The following is a 22,355-nucleotide window of genomic DNA, read 5'->3' as shown; positions in this document are numbered from 1 at the left end:
GCTTTATTAATATATATATATATATATATATATATATATATATCAAACATTAATCAATCAGCTGTCAACTTTTATGTACTGCTTCTCCTATGACTTATGTTGATGTAATAGTATTCGTCAAATGATAGTATTTACAGTTACAGATTAGAGGGTGTTGGCCTATCTTTATTTTAAATATTATAAAAGTTGATACATTTGTAAGATTTAAAAATAATAAATTAAGATGGTTGAATTATAAGGTGATAATAATAACAATCTGATAAGATTTTAAAAAATAAATTGAGAACAATTCATTTTCTTTTCTTTTTTTTTTTATTTAATTCGATCGAGTAGGAAAACCCTTCACAAACTTTAGAAACATGGGCTCAATTTTATACGTTAATATATTGTGAATATTAGATATCTTACGTTACGGAACTATATTACAAGCACGTAAACCTTAGATTGGTAAAATTGTAGTGGAGGGAAGGAGTGATGATTGTGATCAAAATCCAAAATCATTACATGCCTTTCTTGTAAAGTAGAAAGTTGATTGACATAATTATTAACATATTCCTTCCGCAATCAAGATGTGCATTTTAGGGTTGAACGGGAACACAAACCTCATACTCGAGATTTGCTCATCAACTCATCTAAAATCAAATACCGATATATAAATTAGAATTCAATATAATACGAGCAAGCAAACTAATTTCTTTCACCAGATTCGGATTTGATTTACACAAGTAAACTAATTGCTCATCTCCACTGTTACATTTGCAATAACTCAGTTTAATATCCGATTTTTTTTTGGTGAAATAAGCTGATTTTTTTTTTTAAAAAAAATTTACATTTAATGCCTTGGCACTGCTTAAATTGCGTTCGTTAAACCAAAATTTATAAATTTTTCCCCACCAACTTTTGGAACTTATCGATAAAATCGTACATATTAAGTTTTTTTCGCACTCCAACTTCAATTATGTTCCACTTTTACTTTTATCTTCCAACACTTAACACTCCCAACTCTCACCTCACCACAGCTGAACTTACAACTTTAGCAACTTTATCTGCAACTTATTCGGAAATTAAGGTATTACAGACACCTCTTGAATATTGAAATTTGGTCAGATCCAGACAACTCTGGCCCTTATCCAGCCTGTTGAGAGCCAAAGAAGTCACCCTATTTATGTCTTATTTTGCACCTTAATTGGCAAAACATATGTAGAAGATTATTGTCCTGAAGCCTGAACCTACTGCATTTTATATTACAAGGCCATGTGACAAAATATTCACTCATCCCTTTTGACTCCACAAAACCTCTACCTCCTTAGATCCCATCTCAAGTTTTTTCAGTTAGACTGATTACTGTTCTGTAATAAGAGAGAACACTAGGAAAAGTAGTCATTATGTTATGCAAGTCAAACTGAACTTTTTATTACAAAGAGTAATAAAAAAAAACAATCACAACATAAGGGCAATGCAGACATAGAACATGGAAGGAGCTTATGATGCCTGCAAAAGAATTATTAAAACAGATACAAGAAAGAAAAAACAGTGCGTCACATGGAGGCTTTGGATTGGGTCAGAGTCCTGTTGATTGATGACAAAATTGACATGCAAAAGAGGATCCACCACCAATAAATGCATTATTTCTAAACTAAGCAGCAAGTGGAAGAGCAATACTCATTCATATCCATTGAAAATTTCACTGAAGACTCAAATCTTGAAAAGAATTTCGTGTTAGAAACAAGTAATTTTTTATAATATTAAGTAGATATTAAGCCAACTAACTGGTTCGATCGGGTTTTATTGTATATTTTATTCATTTTACAATTTACTTTCTTCGCAAAAAGATAAAATTAGACATCGGTGGGGCTCTTGAATATCAACTTGACTAGATAAGTACAACAAGAATCATGAATCAAGATTGACATAATGTCGTGTCCGTGTCTACAATTTGAAGATGAAGTTGGTCTATACCTGTGTCTTTTGGCCAATAAATTCTTTTGGAAGATCCATGGTAGGTTTATTTAATTATTTATTTTTTAGAAAGAAGAGGGTCCATAGCAGGTAAAGTATGTTCAGAAACTGCAACATATGGGCCTCTAAGCTATGGAGGGGAAAAAAGATCACACATATGCTGCCACAACTCAAGATATAAACATCTTTATGAAGGGTGAAATTTATTTCTACAGAAATAAATCATAGAGTGTAAGAATCCATGTGCATTGCTCAACCTTTGTTCATCTAAAGATCTCACACAGAAGCAGATCAGAAAATAATACATCTTTAGTTCGATATATTTCTGAAAGTTTCTTGTCTTAAGAATGACCATGTTCAAGCAACAAAGCATCCAATAACTAGTGGTATCAAACACCAGATTCATCATTCTGAGAGCCACAACGACTCGTATTGAAAATTAAACACTATGATATTACCTCCTCTTATAACGTCAGATCAAGTGTTCCATGGCTGTCCACGACATGCTTTCTGCTAGTATTCAGCCGGTCCAAGATGTAAGAAGACGAGTCCCAAAGATGAAAAAGAAAGCTGCTCAAACTGGACCTAGTTGTTACCAAAAGTAACATAGGAGCTTACCCTGTAAACATAAAGCAGCAGCAAAAAAAAGGAAATTGATAGCATAAGTTAGGAAGTTATGGTATGACTCTGCTTGACACATGGTTAGGAAACTAAACTTGCTGGGATCATGCAAGACTAAAATGTAGAATGGCTAGGACTGCTAATTGTTCAGTTGCAAAAGAGCTGCTCTAGCAGAGAAGCATGCAACTGCATTATCAAGATGCAAATTAACAACCAACAGATAGAATGAATAAGAAACAACAAACAGGAAAATGTCTTTCCAAAATCCCACTCTAACACAGATGCAAAATATTTTTCACAAAGATCCCTAAAGTACAATTCAGAAGCATATTCAAGAAACAGGAATATAAATACAGTCTAAAAGATTGGGATCCCATCAGCAGACATTCTAACTTGTAAACTGAACATAGGGAAGTAACCCAAACCATTGCAACTTTTGACATGTTAAGACTAAAACTTCTAAACTTTAATGATTTTCCCTGATCCTCAATTTCCGTAATGGTAGATTAGACTCTGGCCCTCTTGCTACTGCAACTAGGGCATTTGTACTGCTTGATATGTTCAGCTTTTGCAGGCGTTATCTTCACACACTTGCCATGGAACCATCTTTCGCAGATGTCACAGCAAATCCAAAACTCATCGTTGGCATAATTATCTCCACAGGCTCCGCATAATGTAGCACCCTGCTCATCGTCGTCTTCTTCTTCCTCTCCACTCTCATCCTCATCCTTTGGTGCAGACATCTTTGCACCTTTAGGCATCAACTCGGGCTGTCGAGATGGCTATGAGAAGCAAAAACAAATGAAGATGCATAATCCAAGTAGACAAGGCAGCAGATGCTAAAATGAAAAAAGTAGGTCATGTAAAAAGTAATCACCACTCTGCCACTAGATTTGTTCTTGCTGCTGTTAGTTTGAGTTGCAGCTTGCTCCTTCGCCTGCTTAACAGCTCCTGTCACAACTTCGAATACAGTTGGCAGTTCATTAATCATCTGAAAAAGCCTCTTCCTGCAAAAACAATGTCCAACGAATCTCAGAATCAAATGTAGCTAAAGGCTCTCTTGAATATCAATTACCACTATGCTTGAGGCAGACTAGCAAAGCAAACAGGTGACATGGATACATGCTCATTTCTCAGATGCTTGCTGACTTCTCTAGTTGCAGCATGCATTCCATAGAAAGTACAAAAATTAGCAAGCTTTTGGAGAGGATGGATACCACATCCAAAAGATAAGCAAAAGAAAGACCCAAATGAGAGAAAGAGGAAGCATCACAGAAGGTCTTGAGCCAGAAAACCCGGTTCTATAATGTTGCATGTGGATTGGAAGAATTCTGAGAAATGATTTAGAGCTAAGGATTTGACTTCAATATTAGGTGGATTTCAAATTCACAATAATGATGAATGCAAACTCCCTAGCTCCCAATTCAATCACACACGACCTGGTCTCAGATAAAAACCAGGAACAGTAAAAGCAATGGGAAAATGGAAGCAACCACAATTCTGGCACCTAGCTAGACTCCCAGTGTCATTGATATAGAAAAGAGAACATGGAACCTTAAAATCCTAAAAAGGCTGACATGAGCACCCAATTAAAGTGGTAATGCGGCAGTAACTAAACATAAAGAAGACAGAACAATTTTAAACCCGTGTTAAAAAGGTAACTAAATCGTAACAAAGTCTACATACTCGTAATACAGTTACTAACAAATAGCATCAATATTCTGCAATGCTTTAGCAGAATAAGGGCCTCTTCTAAAAAATCATGAAGGTATTTTGTAAAAGGCAATTACAACTGAAAATATTTTTTCATAGTTCTGAAACTAAAAAATTAAAACAGTTAAAAAGCAATAATAGAAATCTACTAACTTGCGAAAGAATAAAGACGACAAGGAACCAGATTTCAAAGAGAGATAAAACAGTATCATCAACGTTGCTCTTTCGTAGAAATAAAACCTCGAGTTCAGTCATAATTGATAAAATACTAAACATGACAATTTGACATCCAAAATCTTTTCATAGCTAAAAACTCTACGAGTATAAAAGGTGATTCGCTTAATGTTCTCTTGGTTTCATAGTCATAATAACTACTGCTCAAGTAACGGCTTAATAAAGATACAAGCTAAATACACATTACCACACCATGGTTGAAGTTCACAAGAAGATAGAGCTGTTTCACAAATGTTTACCTTTCAGTCTTACCAAATCCAAACCGCGCACCAAAGTAGAATGCAACAGAGAGCAGCCAAGAGTCACTGTGAACTGCAACAAGAGATAACCAATCCTTTTCTGGCATCCCATCTCTGGCAAAGTTGATTCCCAGTGCCGGCTCAGGCAGCTCGGGCGGCACTTCCTCAACAGGCAGGTTCACTTCCCATGTCTCATTTGGAAGCCCATATAGACAGAGGTTCTCTTTCTCTACAAGACGTTAACAAATTCAGAGACCACACTCAGATCAACAGAGTTATTCATATTTGCTTGCTCCAATCATCACAAAATCATTATCAGCATAGAATTCAGCCTTGCAGGCAAATGAGCTAAATTGGTCAGTCAGAAGGTAAAAAGCACTCGGAAGCCATATCCTTCAACCAAGGAAAACTCCTATCTTCCATTTACTGGTATGAAACAGCGCAATGCCAAATAAATATAGAAACATTGTTTGACGCAAATCGATGATAATAGATGTGCTGAACATATTCCTGACATTGGAAATCAATGTTTATGAACCCAGACTAAGAGGCAATAGATAACAGCTCGAAATGATGAAACATGTAATGAGGACATAACAAAGGAAGGGAGAAAGAAGTTCCCATTTTTACAGCTTCACCAAGAAAGCATCACAAAGTAATTAGGTTAGTAGATAGAAGACATTATACCGCTAACAAGGTCACCTTGAGTTTTACTATCAAGAACAACAAACTCAAGAGGCCGATCATCCATCTCATACATCAAGAAGAAAAATGTCTTTAGCCACTAATTGATGGAGAATCCACCGTTAAACATCAACTCTACCTCATCCTTCATCTAGTACCAAATATCACAGGCAAAAGATCATCTAAAAATCAATCTCTACACAAGCCACACAAATAGATTGACGACACAAGAAAGCTTAAAGATTTAAAGTTAATGCTTAATGTTGGGACATAACTTTCCCCATATAACAATTATTATGAATTCTCCAGACTGCCATTTTGCTCCTAGCGGACCACAAGAAGATGTAACTCCTTATATCCACCCAGTATTAACTGAAAAAAAATTAGACCTCACATTTTCTGAATCTTCCTGCTTAGTGCTTAGATACTAACATTCTATGTAAAGTTTTAATCCTGTTAACATCAAAACAGGCGTAAAAGGATGAAGCAGGCTGCAGACTCATGATTCCTTATAATTTCAGATAGATGAAGTCGAACAAACTTGTTTGAGGTTCCAAAAATTATTATCACGCAATCGGGACAGACCTTATTCTTAGGTACCAACTTCCAGAAGTTCTTCATTCAAAGAAACAATTGTAGACATACATTATCTGCCACCCCCAATTGACAAGTGTTTAACTTTTCTAGTCATGGTTAATAAGGCTGTGAATTAATTAAACCCAAGGGATGATTACATTTAAGCTCTCCGACAACAAGACACATGTCTATCAATAAAAAAGCATTAGTTCAGAAGAATCTTTTGGGCCCACAAGGCCACACCAATGACGTGTTCGCTGCTCAATGCTGGCACCCACTTTAAAATAAATGATCAATCGGAGGCAAGACTTTAAAAGATGATCAGAAGAATCCACAGTACCAACAACTCTAGATGCTTTCTTTAGCTCCTTAAAAGTGAGCAGAGAGAAGAAAAGAGTTTACCTCATTCTGCAAAAGAAAATGCTAGCTTACAAAAAAAAAAAAAATAGAACAGGCAAACTTAGAAGGAACCTAACTGACATAAAGCACATGGACGCATACATGTTAATGTGCAGGGTCCACCAACTCAAATGTAGGAGCCATACCGGAACCTAGAGTAAGACATAAATAACTAATACACTGAACGCACAGCTTAGTTGAAAAACACAATTTAACCATTCTGCATTCACAATAATCATAAAATATAAAAGAACACAATGACAGATAAATTCTAGACACCACCGCAAATTTCCAGCGATCAAAATTCATAACAAAGAACGTCAAACTTAAACAAGAAAAAGACAACAACTCACCGGGGTCACACTGCTGGTAGAACTTCTGGACATCTGCAAAGACCTCAATCAAAACACAAATCAGAATAAATTAGCATGAATCAACAAAAAAACTTGAGAAAAGAAAACATAGACACAGATGCTAGCGGAAAAGCAACACACCCAAACACTATACACCCACGTAATCCATGCAAAACGCACACACATCACTAATGCACTAGACAAACAAACACACGGAAATAAACATCAAAAGCGCAACCAACTCAAGAAAAACATAAAACTAATCGAAAAACAAAGTACCGCTGGTGAGAGCTTTAATTAGGCCAGCTCTACGGCCTTTGAAATCGTTGAACACTTCCTCTACAGTTCTCGGTATCGGATGCGGAATCCCCTCCATTCCCAGCCTCTTCCACAACAACTTAAAAAGAAGCACAACAGCACACCCTCCGAATCCAACCCTCCTCTGCGAACTTAAACGCGGTTTCCCCGGGTTAGGGTTTTGTTCCAATAGCTAGGGTTTCTTCTTCATGACTCCTCCAAAATTGTCTTAACTTAGCAGAACAGCAGAACAACAAAAATTAGATTAAATATGGAAATCAGCTCTCTGTGTGTGTGAAAATCTGAAAGATGTAAGAGAGAGAGAGAGAAGAGAGACAGCGGGAATGAAAATAGGGAGAATGACTGAATGAGGGTTTTAGCACCCAAAAAAATTCGTAATTAAATCTTCCTCCTCTCCCAATCTTATTTTTATTTTAATAATAATTAGTTGTGATGGGGCAGCGTTTTGTCCTTTGTTATCTAAATGCGTGTTATTGTGTGTGCCGCCTGTAAGATCCAAATGCATGTCCGACTTTTCATTTTCTGTGGGCCATCCATCATCCCACTTTGTAATAATCTTTTTTTTTTTAGAAATATATTAACACGTATGTGGTTTAATTTTAAGTTCGTTGTTTTCACTGTATAGTTTGATGGTAAAATTTTAAGACAATTATGAACTTATTTAGCTAAGACATTATTTTAATCAAATTTAATTTAATATAGTAATTCATGATCTTAATTTTTCGTTCATCAAAATATCTCTAAAGTATAAATGAGCGCGCTTAATGTGATACTTGTATTATTTTATTAAATGCAAAGTTTTTAAAATTTAAAATCTAAAAGATATGAACAAAGTCGATATTCAAATGTTTAATAGTATTAAATATGTCGGATGTTATAGTAATTCATTAATTAATGAATTGTTAATAATATCACGCTAACACTTACTCAGTGTTTTACTTATTAAAGTTCATTGTGATTTGCGAAATGCTTTATGCTCTATTTGAAAAAAATAATAAATTTCAAAAGAAGAACGTCGTGCGTAGCTAAAAATTATATTCAATTATATTTATAAATTAGCATGTATATATTATGCTTTTTGTGTGTATTTTGCACATACGTCAAATATTGGTATAGCAATCACAAATAAGTATCGTCTTAGTAAATTCTTACCTATCACAACAAAATAGTAACGAATAACATTTAGAATTAAGAAATGGAATGTGAGTAGACATTACATTCTTTTATTATTCCATTTATCTCTAAAGCCCTAAACCCCATTTCGAGTTCCGGCTGTCCCACCACCGCCAGGCGGCGAAGCTTCCAATCAAAGGTTTTTCAATCTGGAAATATGTTCGCGCATACAAAGTTTGATTTTTTTTTTTTTTTCCGGTAACGACCTATGAAGTTGTAAGCACCTGCCATGTGATCCTTGGCAATATAATTTTATTTATTTTCCGGTGCTCACAGGAGAAGTGTTGGATGTTGGTGAAACCTTATGAGTGCGAATGTACGCGGTATCGCCACAATCTATAAGTTGTTAGTCTTGGAATGCTCCGGTCATGGGTACGGGCCTTCTCAGGCCGAAAAAGCCGACATAGCGTTGGTCTGCTCTCAAGGAGTGCCACCGTACAATATGATGTACAAAGCCCAATTTCTGAGTTATTAGGAAATGGAGAAAGAACCTCGTTAACTGCTGGAAGGGAAGTAAAATTAAAACACGGTAAACTGCCTTATGCAGTATTAATTTGTATGTAGTCTTGCATTTTTGACTGAAGGGGTGCACTGGATGAATATGAATGAAGTTATATGTTTTTATTTCTGAATTTGTTCCAATTTAGGGGATTCTTAACTCTGCACTTGTTGCATGTTTGATTGCCGCATGACAGTTTAGAACATGGGCTAGAGGGGAGGTCGATAATGCATCTCCACTCATGCCCTTTGATGCTTTCATTTTTGTTTTAATTTTGACTTTTATTTGGTTTCATTGTCTTTTGCGTAGGGGGTGCAGCAGTATCTGTTGTTGGAGTAAAACCGTTCGGATTGGTTAAGGAGAGATCATTTTACGCATCACATACTTCCTTTAGTCGAAATGCAGCAAATATACATGTCTTGCCTGAACTTGAAAGACAGAATGATTTGTTGGATTCATCTGTTTCATTATCATCAGGTCACATGAGCAGTGAAATGGAAGAGTTTCAGGTTGCTGCAGATTATGGTAATCACGATAAGCCAAAAGCTAAACCTATGTCTCGAAATTCAATTGATTTCACCAAAATTCCTATAGAGAAGCTTCCAACTGTCATTATCATGGGTCGCCCAAATGTCGGAAAGTCAGCATTATTTAACCGGTTAGTATTTATCAGCTAGTCACTGTTTTCCTTAGTCTGTTTGTCTAAGTCTTGGAAATTCCTTGCCAGTTTATTTGGAATTAAAGGAAGAATCTTTAAGTCTTTGATCTGTTGTAGGCACCTAATTTTGAGTTGGCTTGTTGAACTTGTAGTCTGATTCGAAGGAGAGAGGCTCTTGTTTACAATACCCCTAATGACCATGTTACACGTGACATACGAGATGGGGTTGCTAAGTTGGGTGATTTGCGGTTTCGTGTTCTGGATTCAGCTGGCTTGGAGGCAGAGGCTTCTTCGGGTTCTGTTCTGGGCAGAACTGCTGCAATGACTGGAGATGTGCTGGCACTGGCCCAATGTGCACTCTTTCTGATAGATGCAAGGTTAGCCTTTTTCATTCTTTTGTGGAATGCAGGTTCTGTTGTTGATCCTCTTGAAATTTCCTATGGTTGTATTGTCTTATTGATATAGACATCTATATTCTATAGTCATGCCTTTCTGCATGAACTGCTAATTAAGAACTTTAAAAATGCGAGGCAACACGATAATTTGTTATCTGAGCTGCACAATGTTGGTAAGCTGAAGATTATTGGAGGCATGGGAAAATGCATCAACTTCTGAAGAAACATTCTGTGTGGTTGCATAAAAAATTGCATGACTCTATCATCATGGATTTGGTTAATCTAAATATTGAAGTAAATGAATCGTGTTTGTTTATGATTATATACCTTAAAAAAAGTGCTAGTTATACTGGAGAAAATACTTGATTCAAGTAGTTTATGAATTATATAGAAGTAAGATGTCATCAGCCAACTCTTCCTATCTGATGAGGAGCTAATGGTTATTTTGTTCATTTGATGTTGACTCTAGAGACGGACTACAGGCCATGGATTTGGATGTTGGAAAGTGGTTAAGAAAGCATGCTCCTGGTATCAAGACCATTGTGGTAATGAATAAAGCTGAGCTGCTTGATGACATTAGTGGTTCTCTTGCTGCTGCTGCTGGTGAAGCTTACACATTAGGTTTTGGTGATCCCATTGCTTTATCTGCTGAAACTGGATTTGGGATGACGGAGCTATATGAAGCTTTGAGGCCATCTCTCGAGGATTATGTGCTCCAGGTTATAAATGGTAATTAACATACTGAGTGACTTATCTTTATTTAATCTGCTTGGTGTTATGACTGTAAGTATGTTTGATATTTATATATATGGTGAGATACGTCGTAGGAGATGTTGGATAGTCGGGAAGTATGAGATTATAACTACCTGTTTTGATGCATGAAGATGTATTCATACTTCATAGTGTGTTTGGCTATATAACAACGAAATGATTAGCACTGGGAGTTTGAGAAAGAGTAAAATAAAATTTGTCTGGTATTTCAGCGTAGAAAGCAAGTCATGGATGCTGTACTTGCAAATATAAGCATCCCTCCTGCAGCCAAAGAGGTTTTATCATACGGAAACTGCAGTATTTTAAATACATGGAACTCCAAAATCTATTCATAAGAAGTTGCTCTATTTATTAGAACATAATACCTTACATATTGCAGGATTAACTATATGTGAACTTTTTACTCGCTGTATCTATCCCTTCCATCCTGTCGGCATTATATTTGCATGTGATGCTGACGCTTCAGGCCATCCCTTCATTTTGAGATAAAAGGCTTTTACATTGGGGTAATAATGTTCAAAAACAGTTTGAGCTTCAACATCACTCGCTTCTTGGAAGATTCTTAAATTGTTCGAGACGAGCTCACCTATTCTTTTTCTTCCTGAAATAATGTTTTTCTAGTATGTAGGTTGGTATATATCATTCTCTTAATTGGTATGGAACTTGCATTATTGACTAATTCTTGGGTAGATTTTCCCAGTCCTGCTCGTAGCTTGTAACGTGTCTTATCAGATAAATTAATCATTACACGCTTTTATTAATTGGAGTATAATCCCTTATGAAATGTGTTTTTTGTTTTCAAATTCTAGATGAAGATATGCTGGACAGCGGATCGGCTGGGGATGAGGATGTTGACTCTAAGCTTCCCTTGCAGCTGGCAATTGTAGGGAGACCAAATGTAGGGAAGTCTACATTGCTGAATGCACTATTACAAGAAAATCGAGTTTTGGTTGGACCAGAAGCTGGTTTGACCAGAGATTCCATTCGGGTTCAATTTCAGTATGAAGGGAGAGACGTATATCTTGTGAGTTGTAGTTTCCTTATTTGCTAGACTTCTTTTTGCCCTTCGTTGATAGTTCTGATCAATCATAGGACTAAAATTTTGTTATTTGGTAGCGTTCACCATCTTTCTTATTTGTTGATCACTTTGTATCTTATGTTTTTATGTTTATTGCTTACAGAGAAATACTCTATTAGTTCGTATGCATTTGTTCTTGGAATTTGGGGTAGAATATATGGTGGGTTAGTCCTGCTTCTAGGTGGTGCAAGATTATCTCATGAACTGGTGATCTGAAAAGACTTGCAGAAGCCAATTAACATGTTTCTGGGCCTCTGGAGAACTTCTTGTGTAACAGAAAGGAACTTTAACGTTTATAAATTTGTTTTCATCAGGTTGACACTGCAGGTTGGTTGGAGAGGACAAAACAGGATAAGGGGCCATCATCCTTGAGCATTGTGCAATCAAGGAAACATCTCATGAGGGCCCATGTGGTTGCATTAGTTCTGGATGCAGAAGAGGTCTGATGTGTGCAATGCTGCATCTTGTATTAGTTTTTTGACTTACCAGTTTTGGCTGTAGTTCTTTTCTTGTTGTGAATTTCATGCTTGTTTGTTGGTTTAATTAGTTGCAGTTGCATGATTTCTGTCTTGCAAACTAAGCATCATAATCCCAATGGACACACAAATCTTTGCTGTTCAACTGAAGATTTTATCCCTGTCTTACAGTCGACATGTTTCAATACCATGATCTTAAAGACAAACAAAGGTAATGTTGTCAGGCACTATTGTAATGCTAGGTTTACATCTCCCTGGTTTAGCATAGTAAATTTGTTAACGGTAAAAAAAATGTTATTTACCAATAAAATGATATAAAAGGATAAACTGCACATAGAAGGTGGAGTTGCCTGTTTATAACATCCAGCTTATTATTGCCTGTGGATCACTTTTAACTGATTATATGCCTGAAACCCTTAGCTTTGTGAGGTTCTGATTCTTCTCCATCGATATGATCTTAAGCATGCACCACGAAAGCTGTTAATGTTATTCTTTTATGGTACTTAATTGTTTGCATTATATTGAGGTAAGTTTGCAATGTTAAGCACTCTGTTTGGTTTCTTTGCCCATTAGTTGGTGTTTACTTTGTTTCACAGAAGTTCTCACTCCTGGAAACTCTTCAGTGAAGAACATATTTATTTTGTCCAGAAAATATTTGAGTTCTAACCCCGTCCCCCACAAGTTAAATATGTAAAAGAAGGAAGGAGAAATATATTCCTTTTTGCTACAGGAAGATCTTGAACTTGTCAACATGGTTTAGCACTATTAATATACTGCTCTTTCTCCTAAGTTATTCAATACATTTTTCATTTTTTTTATTATCTCTCATCCCATATGCATTTCAGCAGAGGGGTAGGGGGTTCAGAGGGCAGAACAAGGCGTACCCCTTCCCTTCAAGTCTTCACTAACCTCAAGCCGTTGAGATTTGAACGTGTCCTTTGATACCTAAAATGGAATGTGCAAGTAATTTTTTACCGTCCTTTATTTGTTACTTTTTCCAAAATAGATTGCAAGAGCTCGACGGAGCATGAAGCACACTGAAGTCGTCATAGCAAGGCGAGCAGTGGAAGAAGGTCGAGGTTTGGTTGTCGTGGTGAACAAGATGGATCTTTTGAAGGGGAAGCAGAGCTCAAGAATGTACGAAAGTGTGCTCAATGCTGTGCCTGAAGAAATTCAGACTGTTATACCCCAGGTCTGTTGGTACAGATTAGAGCAATCTACATCTATATACCTAACATGGTGGTTCCATCTTTTTTATGATGCTAAGTCTGCCTGCATCAAGTTTGGTAGTTATTTTTCCTGCAGTGAAAACAGTCGTTGGGAGCATTTCATTTCTATTTAGAATGTGCTCTCCCTGAACGCTACTTGTTTCCATTCCACTGTTGCTTGAATATGTTGGTGTTAAGAGACTGCATGAATTGTTAAAAGTACATATTGCTAGTCTTGTTCTCACTCAATGGTTGAAAGATTGAATTTTGAAAATATTATATTGAGAATACTTTTGTTCTGTTTGATTATGGCGAAAAATCAACAGCTGCCCTTGTGACAAATAACTAAAATTATTTTGCTTGAAGAAGCTGTTCTTGCATTGATAGATGTTTGCATGCAGGTGGCAGGGATACCTGTGGTATTTGTTTCTGCACTTGAGGGGAAAGGCCGGGTGGCTGTGATGCGCCAGGTTGTTGATACATATGAAAAGTGGTGTCGCAGATTGCCAACAGCTCGTCTCAACCGCTGGCTACGCAAGGTATTGCTGAAATCCTCCTGTTCTTTTGCAGTCATGGAAGCGGCATTAAAATTTGTCATTTTAAATTACGATAGTGCTTTATGTCTAGGTCATGAGCAGGCATTCCTGGAAAGACCAGTCTGCCCAACCAAAGATAAAATATTTCACTCAGGTGAAGGCCCGACCACCTACTTTTGTTGCATTCATTACTGGGAAGGTCCAGCTATCAGATACAGAACTCAGGTTCCTAACGAAGTCACTGAAAGAAGACTTTGATTTGGGTGGAATTCCTGTGCGTATAATGCAGCGCAACGTGCTTAGGAATTCTGATAGTAAAAGTGTTGCCAGCAAGAACACACGAGGTCCTGGAAGAACGACTGAACGAATGGTGTCTGACAAAAGAAGTGCCGGTACATTAGAAAACACTGTTTCTACATGAAAACTGAAAAGTTTGGGAGACGGATCACCCCCCACCCATCCCATGTATAGTTCTTTATGCAAAAGTAGTTTTTTGATATAAAAAGAAAATTAAGTTGCTAGTGTTCAGGGTAATCAGCACATCTAGTTTTGAAAATCTGTTGGTCCGAATTTTCTCAATTTTGGGGAGGAGCCTACTCATTTTGATGGGTTATTTAGCTGAAAGTATTCAAATTAACTCCCTGGTGGTGGGAGACCACCGCACTCCGTTTTTTGGTAATCCTTTCTCTCTAACTTGTTTTTCCAACTTTCTTGAAAAAGTCGAGTGTCTTTCCATTTTGGCATTATATGATTGGTGACTGCACCTTTACAGTGTAAACTTACCAAAAACAAGGAGGTTACTACTCCGCATTTCTCAGCAAATTGTATTTAGGTTCTCAAATGTTATGTTGTACTTACTCTTGCTACTATGCTTATTGGTGTTGTTTATTCATTGACATTTTTCATCCAAAGAAATCAATCAATGATGCCTTTTTCTAAAATTTCATGTGGCGTATGAATATTTATTCTTCTGTTCTTATAATCGATGGATGGTCAATAATGCATTGTTGATTGATGTTATGGATGATGGTGATCGCCAATTATTGTAAAGCGCAAAGTATGGTCCATTTATTGGGGTTTGGTGGGCGAAATAAGCCCAATTCAAGGAAGAATGGAGGCCCAACAACTCAGAACCTAAGACTAGGTGGGCAAGACCATCGGCCTAGAAGAGACACGTGGCTAAATCTCGAAATAGGTCACATGGAAGAATTAGAGCAAGTTAGTTAATATCTGCTAAATAAACATGTATTCGACTTCTATTTAAAAGAAAAAAGGGATAGTTACACTCTCGTCCCCAGAAATTTGATATAATTATATGTAAAATTTTCTGTAGTTTGGGAAATTACATCTAACACGTTTGAGATTTACTTTCGTCTAACAATTTTTTTTTAATATCAGTAAATTTAATGAATTTTGACTAATAGAAGGACTTATATGTTAGACGGAAGTAAACTTCAGGAGTGCTAAATATAATTTCTCAAATCACAGTTGGTTTATATGTAACTATACCAAATCTCAAGGGAGAAGAATGTAAATATCCCAAAAATAAATATTATTTCTTAATTCGATACATATACAACTAGCTTAATTAGGTCGGCAAATATATATATATATATATATACATATTTGATAAGTTTCAAAATTATAAATACAGTCATATATCTAGCAGCCCAAGTAGTGAGAATGCAGTACTACCATTTATCATATTTGATAGGAGAGGAACTGCAGAAGATTTCAGAACATCAGATCATCACTAAAAGCACTCACACACAGAATTGAAGAACAGCTCAAGCAAATAATACTTATACATTGCAACTCTTACACCTTGCAGGGGTTTGTATTATATAGCTTATGGATTGGGTGGACTTCAAATGTTCATGTGTAGTTGACTAGGAGCTGCAACACTTGTTAATGTACTTATATTTTATTCATTAATGCAAAATTAAATTAATTTTGTTTTCTTAAATATAGTATGCGACACTCAATATGTGGATTAATGAGTATCCAATTGTTATACATATAATCTCCTAAATTTAAAGAGATTCAGCTATTCATTAAGTGAATTTATTTTACAATTATATTTATTTTAATGATACAAACACAATAGAAAATAAAATTTTAAGACATATCGAACTTATAATTTAGAACGCCATTTGTTCATTTTGTTATATATGCAATATTTATAAGAATGTGTCTGAGATGCGCCCATATAACACAGTGATGTGATTGATTTGAACTGTAGATGGGTTCACGGATGATCCCCTACTCAAACAGTAAGAATTGCTATAAGTTGTTACGCATGTTGAGTGGTTTTCAATTCAAACCCTCCAATTATTTAAGTTAGTACGAGTTATAATAGGAGTTGCATGTGATCGGGAAGCTAGAACTCTTTGTATTAATTGCATGCCTATCAAGTAGCCTCCTTGGATATTTGTAGAGTGTCTTGCACAGAACCACGTATCGTCCTGGTGGCCGTTGGATATTCTAGATATCAATGGCTATGATTATGAATTTCTTTATGATGATTTTCGTGTTTTGAACTAGCGCACAAGATGGTTTAAAGGGTTTTTTTTAAGACCAAATAATCCAATTCTATAGGTTAGAAAATAAATATATTTATCCAACTTAATTAAAATAAAATATTGGTATCAAAAGCAAAAGTGTGGGGCAGAAAATAACATAAATGGTAACTTCAGGGACTCGATTGAAAATATGAAAATGCAAGCTCAGCTAGTGTAGAAACTTGAAATTTAGGGTATCATCAGTTTATAGCCCACAGATTGAGAGAAATGAATTGAGAAGAATGTAGCTCTACTTATAGGTAAATTGGGGCTTAATAGGGATTTATTTGTTTATTTATTCCACTTTGGATGAGTTTATGAGCTGCAATTTATTTTTTATTTTATTACTTGTTCTATTTTTAAATTGGTATGAAATTTTTGATAATTTTGGTCTAATCTGGCGGATACTCTCAACAAGATCATGTGCCCGGTAAATGTATTTTTATTTTTAGCAAAAAAATATCAAAATTTTAAAGTTACAGGACTAAATTACAAAAAATTTAATTCCACAGGACCAAAATTGCCATCCCTACAGGATGAACATTCCAATTTTCCAATATTCGAGCAATACATAAATATAATATTAATTACAAGAAATAAAATTAATTACAATATTAGACTCACATACGTAAATTAAGTGAGATAAATACTCACACGTTTAGTAAAATTCGAATCCATTTCCTTTGATTACATTTTCTTTTACTCAACCGACAAATTAAAACATTTTCGCAAACAAAACTCTGATCAAGATCAATGCAACGAATAGGTTTCTCAAAACCCTAAATCATTCAATTCAAGAAGTAAAAGAAACACCCAATCAGCTAGATTCAAGTTCTTTCGAGTTATTAATTGAGGCATATATGAAGACCAGTAGTACGTACATACACACCAGCTACTACATATATTGAATTCTAACATCTTTAATAACTCAGAAACTGAGGGATGGATGCATGTTGAGATGAAGACAGAAAATCTATTATAGGAAAGGCAGAAGTCCATTTTGATGTGTCACTACGGACACACAGAAAGAAAGAATTCCCAATAATGTGTTATGGTAGGTACGTATTTGAAGTAGCTTATACCTGGAGGACATGATATGCCACATATACATGAACATGATGAGTTACTTCAAAATTGAGGTGCAGCCAAAATGGACAAATTCGGACAACACATTTTGTCTTGGTGGTAATTAGGCTTGTGAAAAGTGGGGGGTCCAAAAACACTTGCAATATTGTACCTTAATTTGTCTCTGAGCAGTCATCTGCAACTCATCATTTTTATCTAACTGTTCAATCATCATCACATTATCATTCTCTCATCACTTCTTACAGCTGGTCTCAATTTGCATGTGGGAGAGAGAGACAGACAGAGAGTTCTATATATATATATATATATATATATATAGAGAGAGAGAGAGAGAGAGAGAGAGAGAGAAGGCGCTTCATTTCTCTGCTAAAACTTTACATACATATCATAGCTAGTTAGCAGGTACATTTGTTGTCATGAGTCAAAAACCAAGAATCATCGATCAGGAATGATGATATTGAAATCAAATTAAGTATTCTAGGACATATGAGCTAGCGATCTATTTAAAAATTTTAATTATACAGTATAGATTATGTATTGTCAGGATGATATCATAAATCCTGAAAAACTATGTGCTGTGATTCACATTTTCTTTTATATTTTTACGTTTAATAAATCTATCTTTACCTATCTATTTACCTTTCTAGATGGTGCCCATTTCCATATATATATAGAAACCCTATGGTTGATTAAGGATCAGCAACTAAATTTCCTTCCAAGGGCTAATTATACTAACTTAATCAAGAATCCAGCAAAAACCCAGAAACCCTAACAAGTTATAATCAAATCACAGTTACTCAAGAACAAGTCATTAATTTATCACAAAGTTTAGAAGAATCAAGAAAAAGGGAAGTCATTTAATCAACATACCACTAATTAATTAGCATCAGGCATCATGAGATCATAACATTAATTAAGTTACGCATAGAGATCATATATTTGCATAGTACATGAGATGATGATATGAGTTACTTGAAAAGGTTGGTCATGTAATCTTTGCCTGCCTCGGAAATGGCATTCCAGTCCCACAATCTGTCGGAGAAGATGGCCGGCACGGAGCCCGGACCGACGACATTGAGGGCCGCAGCCGGCAGCGGCTCCGGCTGCGTGGAGAAGTGGGAAAGAAGATTAAGGGGGCCATTATTTGGAGTATTGTACTGATGATTTTCATGGTTTATTGAAGCAGCTTGTATGTTCACTAGCTTGTGGAGGTCATCAATCGCATGGGAGGAAGAGGTGGCATAGATGGATGGGCAGTTTGGGGATAAAGAAGAGCTAGAATTAGCTTGTTTGGATTGCTGTAACATCACACCATGATCATCTTCTGCTGTAGGAGTTTGAAGTGTGGAAGAATTGGCCATGTTGGGGACTAATGCTGCAGCCGGAGTGATGGAGTAACTTGAATTTTGCTGTGAAAGGGCAAGAGATGTGCCCATGTCTGTGCTGCTACTTTGACTCGTTTCGCTTATTTTTCCATCGGTTTGCGGCGGTGATCCTCCGTAGTTAGCTTGGAACGACATTTCTTGGCTGGTCGTCTGCTGGCTGTGCTGCTGCTTTCGTGATGATTGCGGCCCTCTTGAGGACGACGAGGATGAGGCCTTGGTTGGGACCGAGCGGGGGAGAGATGGATGGTCTTCCACTCCAGCTCTCTTGTAGACACGGCAAAGAGAAATTTCTGCCTGAATTAAAAAGACAATGTGGGATGAGTTTGATTAAATTGAATTTTAAAAGGAATTTAATTAAAAGAATGCATCTATTCCTCATCCTTATTTATTGATATATATGGATTTTCATTACATATATACATATTTAATGTTTCTCAGAATTTAAAGATCATCATGCAGGCATTTAGTTTCTCACGGTGAACATTTAAGAAATTCTCATTCAGACAGCAGAAGTGAACATTAATCACATGTCAGTCTGTCGTTCTTGCATATCACGCACTACATCAATTCTTGTTAAATTCCATCTTCTGATCTCCTCCCCCTGGAGGGCTAGCTACCTGTCTTACCCTAGTCTTTCCGATCCAGTCAGATGATTCAAACAAACAAAAGGAGTAGTAAAAGATTTTAATTTATTTCAATTCTGGGAAAGATTTTTTTTTTTTAAATTAATAAAGCTCGATAAAAATTCAAACAAACCTTTTGCAGTCTCTCGGTCTCGTGCTGTGGGAGACGGTATTCATTCATGATCCAACTGGTTCGGATTCCTTTAGGGGCCTTGCCGGAGTAGAAAACAAGGGTTTTCTTGAGGCCAATAGACCTGAAATTCTCACTTCTGATCATTCTATCAGCTCCGGTGGCCTTCCAGTAGCCGGAAGTTGTCACGCGGTTTGGCCTATCTCCGTTCCTGTACTTCCTATCTCTTGGTACATAAAAGTACCACTCCTTCTCCCCTATGGCCGCCAACGCTGACATCCACATAAAGTACAAAAACAATCAAACATATGTAGAATTCTTGATTTTCTCTCATGAGTAATCTATGTATAAAAGAAACTATGAAAAGGGCTATCAAGATTAAGACGAAAAGAGATATATATATAGCACATGTATCTATAGATTTATACGAATATATGTACCAGGGAGTTCCCAGGGGTCGTAGCGATAAAGGTCTAAGAAAGTGATGAGCTCGACATTGAAACGCTTGCCCTCCACCTTACGGCGGAGGTAGAACTCCACGAGCTCCTCCTCTGTAGGGTGGAAGCGAAAGCCCGGCATCACCATGTCATTCTCGTGGTCGTCATGCTTGCTGGTTCCGTCTTCTTGATTGTTCATGGTTACTGCAATTGCCATAAAACTATGGCCAAACCCTCTATGATTAATTTTTTTGCTCTTTCTTTCCAAATATAATTAACCCTCTCTAGCTCTTGATGTTCAATCTATACATACATACATGGGCTTATTATACCACTATATGACAACAATTGGAAGTGCAAGTTGTTTCTTCTTCTTTGGGGGGGTGGTGGTGGGGTAAGAGGGATAAGAGGGAGATCATTAAGATTCAAGAATTGGCTTACTTACTAGCTACTAATAGATGTATGTATACTCAACCCAAGAAATTGAAGTAAAAGGGCTTCCTCTCTCTCTCTTTCTTGACTCTCTCTCTCTCTCTCTAAGAGCGTGGTGTAGGGGAAGAAGAAAATGGAGAGAGAGAGAGAGAGAGAGGAGGGGATGAATTAATAGAAAGATGTGTAGATGGTGAGGTAGGAGAGGGGGGGGGGGGGTTGAGGGCCTACATGGATGATGAAGTAAGGGGTGTATAAAGATGAGAAAGGGACATGACAAGAAGAGGACAGGGTGGGGTGGCCAAACTCTCTCTTCTTCCAAATTGCGGTGTCTTTGGACTCTTTTTCATTTCCCAATTCCCACCATTATAATTTTTGTCATTTTACTTTCAAATATTACATATATGGGGTTTGTAATTTTGGTAAAATATGTTTAGAAATTCAATACATAAATATATATATATATAGTTTTACTATATAGTATAGTGCGTTTTCTTATTTATGTTTTTTGGCTTTTGCAATGTGACATGAATAGGACTGCAGCCTGCATTCATTAATGTTCTTTTTTGAAGACCACATTTTTCTCTCTATATATATTTCAAGTCAAACTTAATTCTACTTTTAGTCTCGTAATTATAGTCATTTGATATTTTAATTCTGTAATTCATTAGAAAAAAAATTGGTCCAAATTATGATGCCCCACTTTTAATTTTAGCCAACTTTAAAATTTTGAGTGGACTATTCTACAACACTAAACTACCAAAATAATATATTATAAGACTAAAATACAATTAAAATATATATATTACTATTTGAATTTTAAAAAAATTCATTAATGGTACCTACTATAAGTAGATTTAGTGAAAATTAATTAATAAAAAGAACTTTTAGAATATTAATTAAGAGGCGCACGACGAATTAATTAATTGAATATAGAGATCGTCATACATATATTATTTTTATTTAATTAATTTACCTGAATTTTTTAATTTGCAGAGTGGCGAATGACGGAGAAATTTACTATATAGCAGCTACGTAAGTACGTATGAGCTTCTTCATATATAAATTATTCATATCCTATAAGTCTATTTTAATTAATTAAAGTTGTATAGTTTACCAAATATTTCAACAAGTAGCCATTAAATTATTAAGTTCTTAATTCTCTCTGTCATTAAAATCTTTTCATCAACTTGATTACGTACATAATTACATTAAAATCAATAAATTAAACAATACGTTGATTTGAATAAACTTCCATTAAATAAAATAAATACATGTACGTCTTATGAAAAGTGGACACATGATTTTGAACTTATTTACGGGACCTCGTTCTTAACTCTCGGCTCTCGGATCGATAAGACATCATCGGTGATATTTCAATTAATTAGTGAGCAAAATTGACAAGATATAAGACGAAAATCAATTACATGCCTTAATTAATTCTTCTTGACTTACATTTATAAACTAGAATTTCAATTTCGGTACTTATAAGAGCTTTTTTAAATAATTATTACAAGTTTTCATGTAAAGTCGCATTCATATATCTTATTGGACGTGTACGTAGCTACCTATATATCCACTAGATATAATTAACTCAATATTCAAGTACCTACACAAATTCTACCCTAGCTATTAATTATATCCGGGTCGCTACAAAAAAAAAATTGAATATGTTTTATATTATAAAATATTAAATATAGTTTAAAAATTATAAATAACTTAATTTTATCTATTATAATCAGATAAAATCGTTGCGAAAATTTAAATTTTGGTTACGATTAATCAACATTTACTATGATTTTACGTGTGACCAA

General features: G+C 35.8%; 3 protein-coding genes across 3 annotated transcripts; 1 reads left to right on the top strand and 2 right to left on the bottom strand.

Moving 5' to 3' along the window:
• Positions 1-2,832: 2,832 nt before the first annotated feature.
• AL6 (alfin-like 6) lies at positions 2,833-7,472 on the bottom strand. The gene is made up of 5 exons (XM_011089298.3): positions 7,058-7,472; positions 6,779-6,811; positions 4,767-4,995; positions 3,458-3,587; positions 2,833-3,362 (listed from the first exon to the last, which is right to left on the bottom strand). The coding sequence occupies exons 1-5, from the start codon at positions 7,152-7,154 to the stop codon at positions 3,087-3,089; spliced, it is 765 nt and encodes a 254-aa protein (XP_011087600.1). The 5' UTR covers positions 7,155-7,472; the 3' UTR covers positions 2,833-3,086.
• A 777-nt stretch (positions 7,473-8,249) lies between these two features.
• LOC105169037 (GTP-binding protein) lies at positions 8,250-14,569 on the top strand. The gene is made up of 10 exons (XM_088883439.1): positions 8,250-8,408; positions 8,546-8,798; positions 9,078-9,426; positions 9,579-9,803; positions 10,291-10,550; positions 11,402-11,616; positions 11,985-12,110; positions 13,153-13,338; positions 13,756-13,893; positions 13,982-14,569. Exons 2-10 carry the CDS (start codon positions 8,627-8,629, stop codon positions 14,309-14,311), a joined length of 2,001 nt encoding a protein of 666 aa, XP_088739565.1. The 5' UTR covers positions 8,250-8,408; positions 8,546-8,626; the 3' UTR covers positions 14,312-14,569.
• Positions 14,570-18,393: 3,824 nt separating this feature from the next.
• On the bottom strand, positions 18,394-20,742 carry LOC105169036 (uncharacterized). Its single transcript, XM_011089296.3, has 3 exons — positions 20,116-20,742; positions 19,679-19,947; positions 18,394-19,216 (listed from the first exon to the last, which is right to left on the bottom strand). Exons 1-3 carry the CDS (start codon positions 20,327-20,329, stop codon positions 18,506-18,508), a joined length of 1,194 nt encoding a protein of 397 aa, XP_011087598.1. The 5' UTR covers positions 20,330-20,742; the 3' UTR covers positions 18,394-18,505.
• Between the last annotated feature and the right edge of the window lie 1,613 nt (positions 20,743-22,355).

This window comes from Sesamum indicum, linkage group LG8, assembly GCF_026168435.1.
Source record: "Sesamum indicum cultivar Baizhima isolate 11 linkage group LG8, ASM2616843v1, whole genome shotgun sequence".
NCBI classification, from domain to species: Eukaryota; Viridiplantae; Streptophyta; class Magnoliopsida; order Lamiales; family Pedaliaceae; genus Sesamum; species Sesamum indicum.
This window is presented reverse-complemented; position numbering and strand designations above follow the sequence as displayed.

Coding starts and splice junctions, on each gene's coding strand:
- AL6 (XM_011089298.3), bottom strand. CDS start 7,154: ATGGAGGGGATTCCGCATCCGATACCGAGAACTGTAGAGGAAGTGTTC. Junction 6,812..7,057: donor AATTAAAGCTCTCACCAGCG/GTACTTTGTTTT, acceptor AGGTCTTTGCAG/ATGTCCAGAAGTTCTACCAG. Junction 4,996..6,778: donor CTACCAGCAGTGTGACCCCG/GTGAGTTGTTGT, acceptor AACGTCTTGTAG/AGAAAGAGAACCTCTGTCTA.
- LOC105169037 (XM_088883439.1), top strand. CDS start 8,627: ATGCTCCGGTCATGGGTACGGGCCTTCTCAGGCCGAAAAAGCCGACAT. Junction 9,804..10,290: donor CTCTTTCTGATAGATGCAAG/GTTAGCCTTTTT, acceptor TGTTGACTCTAG/AGACGGACTACAGGCCATGG. Junction 11,617..11,984: donor AAGGGAGAGACGTATATCTT/GTGAGTTGTAGT, acceptor TGTTTTCATCAG/GTTGACACTGCAGGTTGGTT.
- LOC105169036 (XM_011089296.3), bottom strand. CDS start 20,329: ATGGCAATTGCAGTAACCATGAACAATCAAGAAGACGGAACCAGCAAG. Junction 19,948..20,115: donor CGACCCCTGGGAACTCCCTG/GTACATATATTC, acceptor TGTGGATGTCAG/CGTTGGCGGCCATAGGGGAG. Junction 19,217..19,678: donor AGACCGAGAGACTGCAAAAG/GTTTGTTTGAAT, acceptor TTTTTAATTCAG/GCAGAAATTTCTCTTTGCCG.